Below are 14,455 nucleotides of genomic sequence, written 5' to 3'. Positions count from 1 at the left end.
AAGATAAGCGCCCACCGTGGGGCTCGAACCCACGACCACAAGGTTAAGAGCCTTGCGCTCTACCAACTGAGCTAGACGGGCTGGTTATTATATCTATTAAAATTTTAAGTTATTACATTAATAAATACAAGTCGATCAATTTGACTCATATGGATTTATTGGTGATTCGACCACTTATTAAACTCAATAAAACAAACATGGAGAGTCGAAATGGAAAATCAAGATGGACCCGATCCATTTGACAGTATCATTGTGTAATTGCATTCATGTGATGAATATAGAAAGAGAAACCCTTGCCTTACTAAGATAGCGAGAAAAAAAAGGTCTTACTAAATCTCATCCACTGTCAAAAGGGCCTCAAGATACGTAAAACAAGACTTCCAGTCATTTTTTTTATTGTGGATGAGCCTTAGTAAGGTCTCTTTTCCTCACTATCTTAGTAACGCTAGTCGGACTCATATAGAAACATGCGTTTGATGTGGAGGGCGTTTCCTGTTTACGCAATACAGACGAAGCGACGATTTCGTGCTCCAAAACTTCTGCAATAGAGACTTTCACGTTTCCTCACTCCACGATATTTTTGTGAAATAAAGAGAGAAACACTAGAAAACGAAAAGAAACTGTCCATTGTCGATTGTGATTGTGATTGTGATTGTGACGAGAAACGTAACATCAAAAAAGGCTACTCATAGATCGACTGTCCACATCATTTTGACTAATCTTCTAAATCAGACATGTGGGTCTCACGCTTCATGTATCCGTCATCCGTGGGGGCTCCTTTGGTTTTTCATTTAACTCCCTTGTTAACCTAGAATATTGTAAATGCCTTCCTTGATTCATAATATTTTGATGAGTGCTGATTTTTTAACTCAACCTGACCAGGGGACTCAAAAACTCATCTACGTGGCATGGGAAAAAATCGTAGGTTCTATCTCTTGGGATACACAACCGACCTGCCATTTACAGTTGTGTATCCCGAGCGTAAGAATTTTCGATTCTTTGTGCATGACACGTCAATGAATTTTTGAGTCCGACTATCAGGTTGAGTTCAAAAATCATTGGTCTATTTCGATAAAGACTAATGATAATCTCTAACACCCTTTTTTGTACGCTCCCTAACCTGACAGTTCACAGAATCATAAATCTTTTTTACTTGTGTATCCCGAAGAAAAATATCTATGGTTCTATGATTCTATGAAGGGAGCGTACACAAAAGGGAGTCTGAAATGAAAGTATTAACTTGATTAATTTGACCAATTTTTAAATTAAATTGTCTCATCAGAATACATGCATTTCCGAGATTAATGGGTAACAAGATTTCTTAATTCCAATTGTCGAAGTTAGGCAATCCTCCTCTTTTATCTAAGTTCGAAGTTGGCAATACAATGTAAAGAGAACATATATAAGTAGTGTTGGCTTTGGATAGCGTGGAATGAAAGAACATGATTTGTTTAGTTGATTTTAAATCTATGAGATGAGGTTTTATTAGCATATGTTAGAAGTGTTAAGAATCATCATGTTAATAAATTGAAAATATACGTGGTAGGGATGAAGATCTCAAGATTGATGAGTTGAAATACTGGAATATAAAATATTACCATAAACAAATACATTGGAGATAATGTAAGAAAAACTCCAATAGATGATAAATTACAAAAAAGTGGATTGAAATGTCCTTGACATATTCACCAACGATTGATTATTATTCCAACTACAAGAAATATTGAGGTTAGAGATCCAAATAAAGTGCAAAAAAGAAGATGATGAAAACAGTATGAACTGATAATGTTGTAAACCCAGATTCAAATCCCACCAACGCTGGGTTATTAATCTCAATTAAAACATGCTTATTATATTTTTTATGGACAAAGTGTTGTGTAAATGTCTTGTATTCTGTAGCGCCACGCAGAGTTGAGGGGGGTGTAATTGTGTAACATTTTTTTTAAGGATTTTCTATTTTTGGAGTTTTTTTGTTTTGGAGAGTTTTACATATTTTGATAACTCTCAGTATTATAATAGAGATCTCTAGGATTATAAAACTAATGAGAAAATAGTGATTGTTTCTATTTTATTCCGTAGATGTAGGCACACTAGTGAACTACGTAAATCATTGTGTGTATTATTGTGATTGTGTCATTTTTGCTATCGAGTTTTTCAAAAATGGAATGGAGGAATTAGATTTATTTGGTCGACTCCAAATCTTCGGGATAGAATTTTGTTATTTTACCTTTTAGGGCTATATTCGTAGTCTTGTAAAGTAGGTAAAGCAAAATGAAATTTGGACTAAATTTAGGTTCTAGATCAAGTCCTTAAATTTGGAAATATTCGATCAGATTCTGTTGAGGGGGTGGGGGGGATTCCATATATTGAATATTCAGGGAGGCGTAAATAATGTGATATACTGTATGGAGGTAAAGAGAAAACTATTCATTTTTTATTGAAACTTGAAAGCTTCTTTTACTTATAGTTGGGAAATTAAGATAAAATTTAGAAACTAGACGTTAAAAGATGATTGCTCTCTATATATGTTTAAAGAGGACAACAAATGAGTGCTGACTTAAGAAACAACAAAAATTAATTTAAAAAAGATTTAATTAACCTAAATCAATAGTAAAAGTCAATCGAGTCATTCTACAATTAATAATTAATTAAAGGATAATGTAACAATAACACTTGAGAATTTTTTAATTATAGTGTAACAAGAAGACAGAAAGAGAATTACACCCAACTCAACCCACGTTTCACCCACCACCCAACGGTCGAATCCCAATTCAAAATTCAAAAAAGAAAAAAAAAAAAAAAAAAAAACGACAAAACCCTTCTTTCCCGCCAAATACCCAAACAGTTAAGATTCAGTAATAATTGTAACCCCCATTTATAATCTATGATTATATTTACCTTCTCTTGTTCTTGCTCCCCAACAACAAAGAGAAATAAAATAGAATCCTAAAGAAAAAACCCCAAGCAATAGTAATCCATAAACAACTCCATTTGTTTAAATCAGTGATACCTTGCTCTTTCAATATATCTGTTCCTGTAGTCACGCATGTAGTGCTTGTAATGTTCATCCCCAAAGAACGACTCAAAGTCTTCAACAGATTTAGTTTCATTGCTGTGGGAACGATCTTTAGTGGCGTATTATCGAACATCTGAGCACCTCTAACGAAGCATTTTGTTGGATCATCGAATTCGTTCTGCAAAACTCCTTCGAATGGATACTTCACTAGTGAGATGTAATGGAACCAAATCCAATAAGGGGGAATTCGATCCCTATTGATGAAGAATCCACTGAAGAGAAGAAAGTAAGCTAGAATTGCTACTACGACAGTGTAACCCAACATTACATGAGTGACAACTCCAGAGAGAAAAGTAACGAAAGAACTTCCAGCCCAGAACGAAGCGAGAATCGTAAAGAAGAAGAACAAGAATCCATGGAGGCCTCCCCCGAGACCGACAGCCCAGAATGTTGTCGATGCGAATGCGATTGCGAGAATAATTAGAGAAGGAATGACGATGAGAGAGTGAGATAGAACGTATGAGGATCTACGATAAGCGTTGTAAGCTGTTTCGCGCATAAAGATGTATCGTTCTTGGAGGAAAACTGGGAGAGCGTCGGCACATGTGTAGAAAGTAGTGGACATTGCGAAGGCGAAGAACCCTAATCTTTCTTGCACGCCTCTCGGTGAATTATCTAGCTTATAGAACATTGTGGCTAAGATGAATCCAGTGACAAGAACTGCTCCCAATCGGATTCCGAATAGTTCAGGCATTCGTTTTGAGTTTAGGATCGATCTTTTCGATAAAACAGCGATTTCTATCCAGAACGGATTCGCGAAAGTTGAGACTGTCGAAGTTGGATTTGCATCGTTAGATGCTCCGGAAACTAATTTCCCTCTCGAAATACTTGCGCTGATTGCGTCTTTGAGAGATAAACCTAATCGATCTGGATCTGAATTTCGTGGATGCTTCATTGTCTGCCATGATTTGTTGAATTCGGCTAGACTTTTGGTTCCACCTGGAGAACCTTCAAGTTCACGAATCAAATCCAGTGCGAACTCAGTCCGATTCTCGTTTTCTGGAATCGGATGGCCGAACTCAGAAAAGAAACGAGGGAGACTCACTGGTGAGCCACTGTACACTGTTCTTCCACGTGAGAGGAAGATCAAACGGTCGAGAATTCCTAGAATTCTGTAACTAGGTTGATGGATCGACATGATCACTATGCTTCCACTCTGAGCGATCCGTTGCAAGACTTTAACCACCATGAACGCACTCGTCGAGTCGAGTCCCGACGTCGGCTCGTCGAGAAACAATACGATCGGATCGTGAATTATGTCGATTCCAATGGAAACACGGCGGCGCTCACCACCTGAAACTCCTCTGTGGCCTTCGTCTCCGATCACAGTCTTGGCTGCGGCTCTTAATCCTAGTTGATCGATCAGAGCTTGAACTCTCGCTTTCTTCTTCGATTTCGAAAGCGAGCGAGGCAATCTGAACTCGGCTGAGAACATGAGTGTTTCTTCCACTGTAAGCATCGGAAAGAGAAGATCGTCTTGCATCACGTAAGCCGAAATCACCTTCAGAAGTCGAGATTCTAAAGCTTCGCCATTGAGAGTTACAGATCCTTTCAAGCTTCCTTTCGCCATCCTATTCGCAAGCGCGTCAATCAGAGTGGATTTTCCCGATCCACTTGCACCGAGAACGGCTAGGATCTCTCCATCTCTTGCTTCACCAGAGATATCGTTCAACAAAGTCTTCGTATTCGAAAACTTACTCTGGTTTCCTACCTGATCCGCCGCCGCCTCAGTTCCGAGCTTTTTGCTCCGACCAAAACACGTCGGAAATGTCATTTTACGGCGAATCTTGACGCTATACGTCAGATTATTGAACGAGAGAACAAACGGAAGAGATCTAGGATCAGGACTCATGTCTCTCATCTCGAGGACTTGATGCTCAGGAGTCTCATCTCTGGAATCGTTGCGCGTGTCTTCGACGCGCTTCAAGAGCTCACCTAACGTTGGAGAAACTCCAGAAGTTGAACTCCTGCGGTGATGTTGAACCTCCATTGATCTTTTCCGATCTGAAAACCCTAATCTCGAAGGAAAATCGTCCTTCGTTCCAATACGAGACATTTAAGAAAATATTCTCTCTAGGACCAAGCTTTATAGAACAACAAAATATACAGAAATGGTTTACGATAGCGGAAGGACTTCACCGTTTGCAACTTCCAGCATTAGTATAGTTTGATTAACGGTAAATGTAACGCCGTTAGTGTCATCTATATGTGACTCATACAGTTCTGGTTCTAGGTGAGAGGTTGTGGACCGACTACTATATCGTGAGAGAGAGTAGAAACCTCTTTAATTTCATTTCCACCGATATATCTATTTATAGCCAAATAAGAACTACTATCTCTATGCGTGTCGTGTTTCGTGTTTTTTTTATTTTTTTAATTTTTTCTTAAGAATGGTGACCAACGCCTCCTAATTTCTTCCCAACACGCCTTTGTTTTCCTTCACTAAATCCTTATTTTTACGTGGCGGATTATAATTCGTTGGATCATGACAAGAGGACCAATAGGATTTCGTCATTTAGGGTTTATAGAATGAATTAGGTGTGGGTGTTTATCTATTGTAGACAAGTGTTACAGTAAAAAACACTCAAATTAAGTAAGTTTGGCACTACTAAATATACCTAATTTAAATTATTAAGTATGTCAATTAGGCCGACAACTGAATCGGATCAAACCCAAAATTCGATCTATTCTGATTCAATAATTATAGGCCTAATCAATCCAGTCCGATAATTTGTTTAATATATAAATAATGTAAAATTATCTATTATATTATTTTTACCAAAAGATGGTATGTGCAACAAAAGAATTTATTTGTAATTTAAAATATTAATTAAAGGATTTTTGAAGATTATATAATAACAAAATGAAACTTTTATAATTTTGAAAATTAAGCAACATGAAGCATGGATTGCAATGTTCTTAATTTTATTATTATTATTATTATTTTTTTTTATGAACGTGATTATATCAAATTTAAATATAAAAGTGGAGGTATTTATTGCCTTCTCTCATTATAACGGTTGAGAGATACACTATATTTAAAAGAGTTAAGGATCCAGAACCGTGTCTCTTTCCTATAGAATAGAAAATGGTGTTTATGTGACAAGTTTTGATTATTTTTAAACACACCGAACTCTTAAAAAAGCCATTTTATACCCCACCCAATCTTAAGTGTTTAAAGTTCCAACTAATTAAAATGTGTCACATAGGCACCATTTGTTGATATTGGGGACATCTTTCTGGATCACAACTCCATTTAGAATTGAATCAATTGAATTATGTCGTAAAAAAAATATTGATATTTTGGACCAGATTGGGATGGGACTCCAATCGGGTCTGGATTGTATTGGGTCCAATGAATCTCTTATCGGGTTGATACCAATCCAATCCGACCGATCCATTGGCAGTCCAGCAGTTATATATGACAAACTAACTAATTTTTATATAATAAAAAAAATGTTTTAAATCATTTTGCAATAAAATAAATAATAATTGATCTGACAATTACTACTTCAGGAATGAATGTTCTCCTTGGTTTGTATAATGGAAAATTGGAGGCTAAATGATTTTCCCAATAAAATGTGTTTTGTAGGTTAATGATTGTGTTTTTTTTTTTTTTTTCTAAAAAAAGAAATAATTGGATGAACATGTTTTTAATTTGAACATTAATATCTAATATGTTAGGTTTGCTTAGATCACAAGAGTTGCTAATTGAAAGAGAATTGTAACTCTCGAGACTTGGGAGTAAGAGTTCATAAAGCTTCATTGTTTGGTTGTCAATGAGGATTCGACACCATTTTTATTTTTGATTTGAAGGTGGCATGTGCAAACACACATGTATTTAAAAACTTATTTATAATTTAAAATATTTATTAAAGGAATATTTACTAAAACGTGATAAACTTTTGATGAATTACGATTTTGGCTCACTGCTCATTTTAATTACTAGAACGTGAATGGTAATAAATCCGGAGGTTTTAAAATAATTATTTCGCAGGCTTAAAGTGGCAATTTCGCTGGTGTAAAGTGACTATCTCATAGGTTTTACCATTTTTAGCAGGACAGTCACTTCAAGCCTCTAAAATAGTCACTTTAAAACCTCTGAATTCGTTATCATTCATATTTTGGTAATTAAAATGAACAGTGAGTCGAATTGTAAATTCATCAAAAGTTGATCACCAAATGCTAATTCACACTTTATTAAAGGGTGGTTTGAAGATTACATAGTAAAAATGATATTTTCATAATTTTGAAAAGTAACCAACTTGATTTTAGGGGCATGGGATTATAATATTCTTGGTTTTTTTTTTTTTCTTTATTATCAAAATGACCTTGATTATATTAAGTTTAATTGTTAAGGTGGAGTCATTTTTGAAATCGAAATTTTGGTTCCACTTCTACTCCACCTTCTCTCATTATAATAATAAAGATAGTGCAAGGTTTCTCCACGCCCTTTTCGGGATGGGACTACTTGCCCTATACTGTCGCACTCTTCGAACCCACAAAAACTTCTTAACATCAAAATAATGATTCATGAGGCCACCCAATGCCAAACACACGATCAAAGATATCAAATGCATAAATCTCACAAGTTTTTTTTGTTGAGCCAACCTCCCGAAGCTTGGAATTCACCTCCATTGTTATCTTAACACTTATATGTATGTGCCTAGGAAAGGGAAGATCAACTTCTAACATAAATTAACATGTAGAAATAAAAATATAAATGAAATAAGTTCTATATTTTACATTTATCCCTACCTAATCATATGGAAAATCTAATGTCCAATCTCCAAAATTAAGAGTTTTTATAAATATTTTTTAAAACCATTTATATTTTATATATAAGAGTAAAAAAAAAAAAGATGTATTTTCATTAATAGTGTATTAATAAAAACACATAAATGTATTCATGGAATTGACTCAATCTTCAAATAATGCGTTGATAACCGCTGTACTTTTCTTTTATTGCTTATTGAGAGTATCCCCATCCTTAGGGTTCAACTAATCCCACGGTCACACGCACCACCCTCTCAAAAAGTCCTACGTGCAATTGGTTGAGTTGTGGATCAATCGGGGCCTGGAGGGTGTCCTGGCCCCAAGAAATTCATAGCTTTGTGTGATTTCAAACACTTGACCTACCCTTCCTAACGAGCTTATCAAGGCTTGGCTTGCCATTGGGCCAACCCCTTGGGGTTAACCGCAATGTATTTCCATTTTGGGTTGAAAAGAGTCTACTGATTCTTGGTCGAATTGCTTGATCATTGAAGGACTTCTTTTATAATTTCACACTTGAATTATTTCTTGGTTTCATTGTCATTACTAATTTAATTATTTTGTATCATATAGATACAAACACATTACTGACCGTGTCTATTATCGTGAGGTAATCCAAAGCACATGTGTCACATTTAAATTGATTATATAAGGGTCTTGATAACACTCTAACAACGTTGTGAAAAGGATATAGAAGATTAATTATGGGCATCATTGAAACTTTTATTCATGATGTTTGCGCTTCAATATTGTTTGAATTCTCACGTAACATGAAAAATATTACAAGCGCATATGTGTGAAGGCTTTTGCATTGGGTGTTTGCAACCTCTGGTATCATAGGACAAATTCTATTGGCATGCCTAAAAATTACTTAGGGCTCTCATTATTGAGGGCACCTTTAAATTTTTGGGAAAATATTTTGGGCACTCCATGTTAAAGGGTACTCCTGAAAGCTCACGTTGTTTTTTAAGTTCTAATACTTATAGCGTTCGAGACTTCTCATCCTTTCCTACAATTCTATCGACTTCGAGTACTCTAATATAAAGTTTGGCAACTCAGTTGATTCCGACAACTCCATTGACTCAATTATACGTGGGATGGAACGTGTTGACATGCTTAAAGCCATGTCAACCACACACTGTCGACATGGTTCTAAGCATGTTGACAAGGTCAAATTGACATGAAATTTTTTTTTTATAGTCCATGGTGTCATACCATTTGTTTGGAACATGTAAACACATTTGAGATGAGATGAACAACCTCAACCCACAAAAAAAAAAAAAAAAAAGTTAATTTTAAGAATTTTCATCTTTTTCCAAAAAAAAAAAAAATGAAATTGTTTTCCAATAGTATTTATGTTTTTGACGACTGATTTTATGGTATGAGGTGTATTCGATGGAATTAAGTGCCCTCAGAACTAAAATGATGGGCCGATGATATTTGCCTAAAAGCCTAATATATTCGGGACACATTTGGAAATTGGGTAGCTATTAAAATCCTTGGCCTACGTATAAGTAATCACGTAAACGGTGCCTGCTTACAATTCTTTCTTTCGTACGTAATCATTAATGAAAAGTTAACCAATAGAAAAAGAGGTCTAGTTTATTGGACTTAGGGGTAGGTAAGTAGTTATTTTAGCTCTGCCAACACTTACCGACTTACAAGCTAACACCCACATCTCTCAACAGTTCCTTTTTGGTCAAACTAAAGTTGAGACGAAAGATGAACATGTACAGACACCAATTAGGCCACGACTCATGTTCCAAGTCTATTTTGGTCATAGTTGTTGAACGTATCAGAGAAGAGTAAGTTTGTTCCCTGTCTTTGTCATTGTCATACTCTATTCAACTTACATTTTTAAGAAAAGTTGATTTCTTTCGAAAATGGTTTTAAAAATTAGTAAAATTTATTTCTTTTGAAAATGATTGTAAAACCTTGTGTTTTGTCTAACCTGGGGCCATAAATGGTTTTGTTCAAGTCGGGCTACGATGAACCCTAACCTAACTTTCAAGAGACAAGCGATAACTAGAGGCCCTAAATCCCATTGGGCCTACATCGACAAAGCCCAAACCCAACTTTGACAGGCTTTCACATGTTCAAATTGAATTTTAAAAATTTTAAAAAATAATTAATCTATTTCACGCATCTTTCGAAGTCATGAATCTCCCTTGTAATTTACAAAGTTTGGAGATATGTGTGAATTTATTATTTCATAAAGTGTTCAGAATCATAAATCTAACCATATATAATATAAATATATACAATATAGTAGTATATTAAATCAAATTATGCACTGTTAAGCCCTAACCTAGTCAAAAAACAAGGAGTTGAGAATTTGAGCCCAACCCTACCTTTGCAGGCTCTAAACATAATTCTTTCAGATGGATTTGAGCAAGTTAGTAAGTCAATTTGACAACCCTACTCTTCTCCCAATTGATAGTGCATTATTTATTAATATAATTAAATAATTATAATTTTTATTACTATAAGGTGTAAGGGTGGATGTTTAGTACAAAATCTTACATAGATAATAAATATTCAAATTACTGTTTATTAATTTATTTATATATATAAAAAAAATACAACATTTAGTTGACAAAGCTCGGTATGAAGGCAACCGACTCGTACCCAAATCTCAAGTGGATATCCAAATAAGATATATAAACCTCATTGTGAGGAGGATGGAGAAATCCCAATTTTGGATTATATGCATATGTTACTGTTTTAAACTCAGATAAATGGATATTACGATCGGATATGATGCATATCCGTATGTGAATTTAAAACATTTCAGATAAAATAATTATGGGTAATTTTACCCGAATTCTTAATTGGATTAAAAATGTATCCACACCCGAATAACTCGGGTCAGATGAATGAGGTTATAAACAGATATTATTCTACCTGTTCAGTTCGAATCAGTTGGTGGTTTGGTACCTTTATAACAAATTTGGTAACCTTGCGCGAAAGAGTTGGGTGGATATCTTACAACAGGCCTCCATTTTGTGCAATGGGTTGCCCTGTTTAGGGCTTATTGGGCCATTTAAACCCATCATATTCGATCCATCTATAAACCAAAAATCACAAGGGTTGGTCATTTTTAATCTTTCAATTTGAGCATTTCTCATGTGATGGAAGAAATGCTCGAATCAAATGCCCCACATTTCTCTAAAAAATAAGATACCTTCAACCTCTAAATTTTTAGGTAAATTATTTTTAGCATATTAATTCCACTTGTCTGGAGAGAAATCTCTAGATTTTTTTCCTATTGAAATTCCACTGTCTTTTACTTTCCCAATGATCTTATCTTGGGAAGATGAAATTTTATGAGGGTATCTCAAGTCGTTGAAGATGACGGGTTTCTTGAAGAAAAATAAGGGTTTTTGGCTAGAGGTTGAAAATGAAAACTTGTGTATCAGTAAGCATTTTTTTTTAATGAGTTTGATAGTTCAATGCTGAGTGGATTTGAACCCAGGTCTTTGATATCATCACCAAAAGACTTTACAACCTAAGCTAGTTGGCATCTGCATCTGTGAGTCCTCTTTTCTTAGTCTCTAAGAGTAAAGGGAGATATCATTAGTTTGAAGAGTTCTGACTCCCCCTCTACTCTTCTGATGTGGCATGTGCATAAAACCATATATTTTTTTCCCTGGGATGCACAATGCATAACCAAAAAAAATTCCATGGTTCTATGCACATGCCTTGTCAAGAGAGTAAAGGGTGGGTCAATTTATCATTATTGTAGTTTGAAACACAAGGGGAGTGACAAATATTTACCAAACTGTGAAAGTGTATGTCTACATAACAATTTTTCTTTTTTTTACATATTGTGTAATTTAGTTAACGATGGATCATAATGATAAATAAAAAGAAGAATACTATAAAATGCACTAGAATAAGAGGTATTGTGATATATTTATGGTTTCAAAACTCGGTTTGACATCTCGTCTCGTCCATGGATGAGACCGAGTTGTCTCGTACAAGACAATTTTTTAAACTTGGTTTACATTGATTGATTTACATATATTTAAATTAAAATAATTATAATTTTGTAATAAAATAACATAGATTAGAAAAATGTTTAGTCCTAAAATCATGTGTTTATTTAAGTAATAAATATATAAAAATGTATTTTTTTTAATTATTTTAATAAAAAATCCTGGTTGACTCAGCCAAGTTTTATTGACTCAATCGAGGTTTTCAAGATATCATATGAGATATCTTGTTTATCTCGCAAGATCATATGAATGTTGAGACACCGTGCAAATCTGTATCGTTGCTTAACGAGATCGAGATAACTTGGACGAGTCATCTCAGTGTCAGACGAGATTTAAAATCATTGATATATCAAATTATCTTCTCTAAAGATCATGATAGAATATAACTAGATTATATTATATTATAATTATTTACATAAGGTTCTTTTCTATTTAAGATTGTTAAAAAAGTAATGTAATGTAATCAAGAGAACTGATCCAATTTTCATAAAAACCTTCATAGAAGATGATTTGTGGTATCACAATGCAATGTATAATATACTCCACCACGCATGGTAGCATTAAGATAATCCACAACACAAAAGCCACAATATTGGTATCAATGATGATCAAATCCATGATGAAGCCTACATTTAGCTTATTTTAAGATCTAAAAGAGGCCATCCAATGCCAATTCCTTTAAAGGATTACATACCCATTATATTCTAGTTGATTTGTTCCAGGCCATATTATTAGTGAGTTGCTATTGGCACACCAATTTTTACTAACACCACACCAACTGCATATAATTTCTTGGTGATTTACATAAGAATTGGTGTTGCATTAGTAAAAGTTGGTGTGGCAATAACAGCTCTCTATTATTATTATCATCAAGATATTTTCTTTCTTCGGCAACAAGCATCTTGTAATCAATGAGTCTTGATCATCAATCATATTCTTCAAGGGCAATTGATCTTACAAGGCAAAAGAAATTGATAAAGGTTTGTTTTTTTTTTTTTTTTAATTTCTTCAAACTCATATTCGATCATTGATCGTCATGAGTAGAAGGGAAGATTAATGAGGCTCATATATATGGATGCATTGTAATAAAGTGCACTACAATACACCAAATCATCATGACATATGGATAGTACTAATTTCCTAGGGATTCGTTAATTTTGAAATGAGATTATTTACGTACTGATCATTACTAATGATGCTAAATGATTCCAAACCAAAGCACACAAACCCACTCAGAAAAAACTATCAAGTCTCTCTCTCTCTCAGAGATTATCTTTTCTTGCAATCTAAGCTTTGCTTCTACTATAAGAAGTGACAAGCCCATTTCAAAGATCTGACCCACTCACCGGAAAAATGAGTTCAGTTTGCATATCCAGCTGTGTCAATGACACCCGCGTCCCCGTGAGAGCGACTTACAGGAACCTGTACAAGTGGCCAGAATCTGACGCGGAGTTCGTAAAATCCATGAGTAGTGCTAACTTGCGCAATGGTGCGCAGAGGGGGAACAACCACCCTAGAGTGGTGGATAGTATTTCATGTAGACAAATATACTTGAGGAGTTACACGTTTTCAAAGAAGGAAAGTGTGCCTGAGAAGACTACCAAGTGTTTTGGTAGAGTGAAAGATAAGGTGGTTCATAGAAGGAAGAGAACTGGTAGTGGTGATGTTGATGGTGATGGTAGAAAGAAGGGTAGAGTGATGGTGGCGTTGTACTCGATCTTCCACAGGCTTTTATCCTGCACTGCCAGTGTAGACGTGGTGGATCATTAAGAAAGATTTTGTGAGTGTTGCTAGTAATTTTTTTTCTTGTTTTATTTCTGTAATTTAGAAATATCCCTACGAGTTTTGGTGAATAATATTTGTGAATACACCTTGACAGTGGTCTTTGATGAGAGAATGAAATAAAATTATCAAAATACCCTCAATTGCAACAGTTTTCACATCCCCCCGCCAACAAAAAAAAAAAAAAAAAACTTTTTTTTACCCATTAGTCTTAATCCCCAACTCCTCCATCAAAGAAAAAAAAAGTGTTTTTGATAAATTTTCTTGTTTTATTTGGATGATTTAGAAAGATCCCTCTGAGCTTTGGTGAATATTTGAGATATTCAAACAAAATGATCGAAATACCCTCACCTTCAACATCTTGCTGAAATCCATTGTCTCAAACTCTTCAATCTTTATGATTAGTTAAAAAGTTACTTTCTATTTGGCAAAATCATACACGGTAAAAAAAAAATATTTATTTTTCTTTTATAAATATGAAAGATGAATTAAATATTAAAAAATTGAGTAATTAAATAAATCATGTGGATAACAAATGGTTATCTTGTCACCGAAATGATGAAGGATTTTTGCGAAAAATTGACTTGTTTTTGGGAGGGATTGAAAATGGGGGCATTTTCGTCTGTTAAAGCCCATGAGCCTAACTCATCCTTGAAAACCGGCTTGCAAAGAGAGAGTTACCCCCGCTTTTTACATTGCACATCCCAAAAGTATGTAGGAGATGTGGGACTAAGCTAACACTCCCCCCTAGCACTAGGGCTGAAGACACCCGACTCTCCCTCTCCATGCAGGGTTGGAGATACTAACCTAACCCATCCTTAGGTAC

General features: G+C 34.9%; 2 protein-coding genes and 1 non-coding gene across 3 annotated transcripts; 1 reads left to right on the top strand and 2 right to left on the bottom strand.

Moving 5' to 3' along the window:
* Positions 1-8: 8 nt before the first annotated feature.
* TRNAK-CUU (transfer RNA lysine (anticodon CUU)) lies at positions 9-81 on the bottom strand. Its single transcript has one exon. It is a non-coding gene; the product is annotated as a tRNA-Lys (tRNA).
* A 2,580-nt stretch (positions 82-2,661) lies between these two features.
* ABCG6 (ABC-2 type transporter family protein) lies at positions 2,662-5,347 on the bottom strand. Its single transcript, XM_086452076.1, has one exon. It carries the CDS (start codon positions 5,130-5,132, stop codon positions 2,895-2,897), a length of 2,238 nt encoding a protein of 745 aa, XP_086308202.1. The 5' UTR covers positions 5,133-5,347; the 3' UTR covers positions 2,662-2,894.
* Positions 5,348-13,200: 7,853 nt separating this feature from the next.
* LOC147395294 (uncharacterized) lies at positions 13,201-13,617 on the top strand. Its single transcript, XM_086452364.1, has one exon. It carries the CDS (start codon positions 13,201-13,203, stop codon positions 13,615-13,617), a length of 417 nt encoding a protein of 138 aa, XP_086308490.1.
* Positions 13,618-14,455: the final 838 nt, after the last annotated feature.

This window comes from Akebia trifoliata, chromosome 8 (genome assembly GCF_017979445.1).
Source record: "Akebia trifoliata isolate Shusen 1 chromosome 8, ASM1797944v1, whole genome shotgun sequence".
NCBI lineage: Eukaryota > Viridiplantae > Streptophyta > Magnoliopsida > Ranunculales > Lardizabalaceae > Akebia > Akebia trifoliata.
The sequence above is the reverse complement of the archived record's forward strand: the minus strand, read 5'-3'. Positions and strand labels throughout refer to the sequence as shown.

Coding starts and splice junctions, on each gene's coding strand:
- ABCG6 (XM_086452076.1), bottom strand. CDS start 5,132: ATGTCTCGTATTGGAACGAAGGACGATTTTCCTTCGAGATTAGGGTTT.
- LOC147395294 (XM_086452364.1), top strand. CDS start 13,201: ATGAGTTCAGTTTGCATATCCAGCTGTGTCAATGACACCCGCGTCCCC.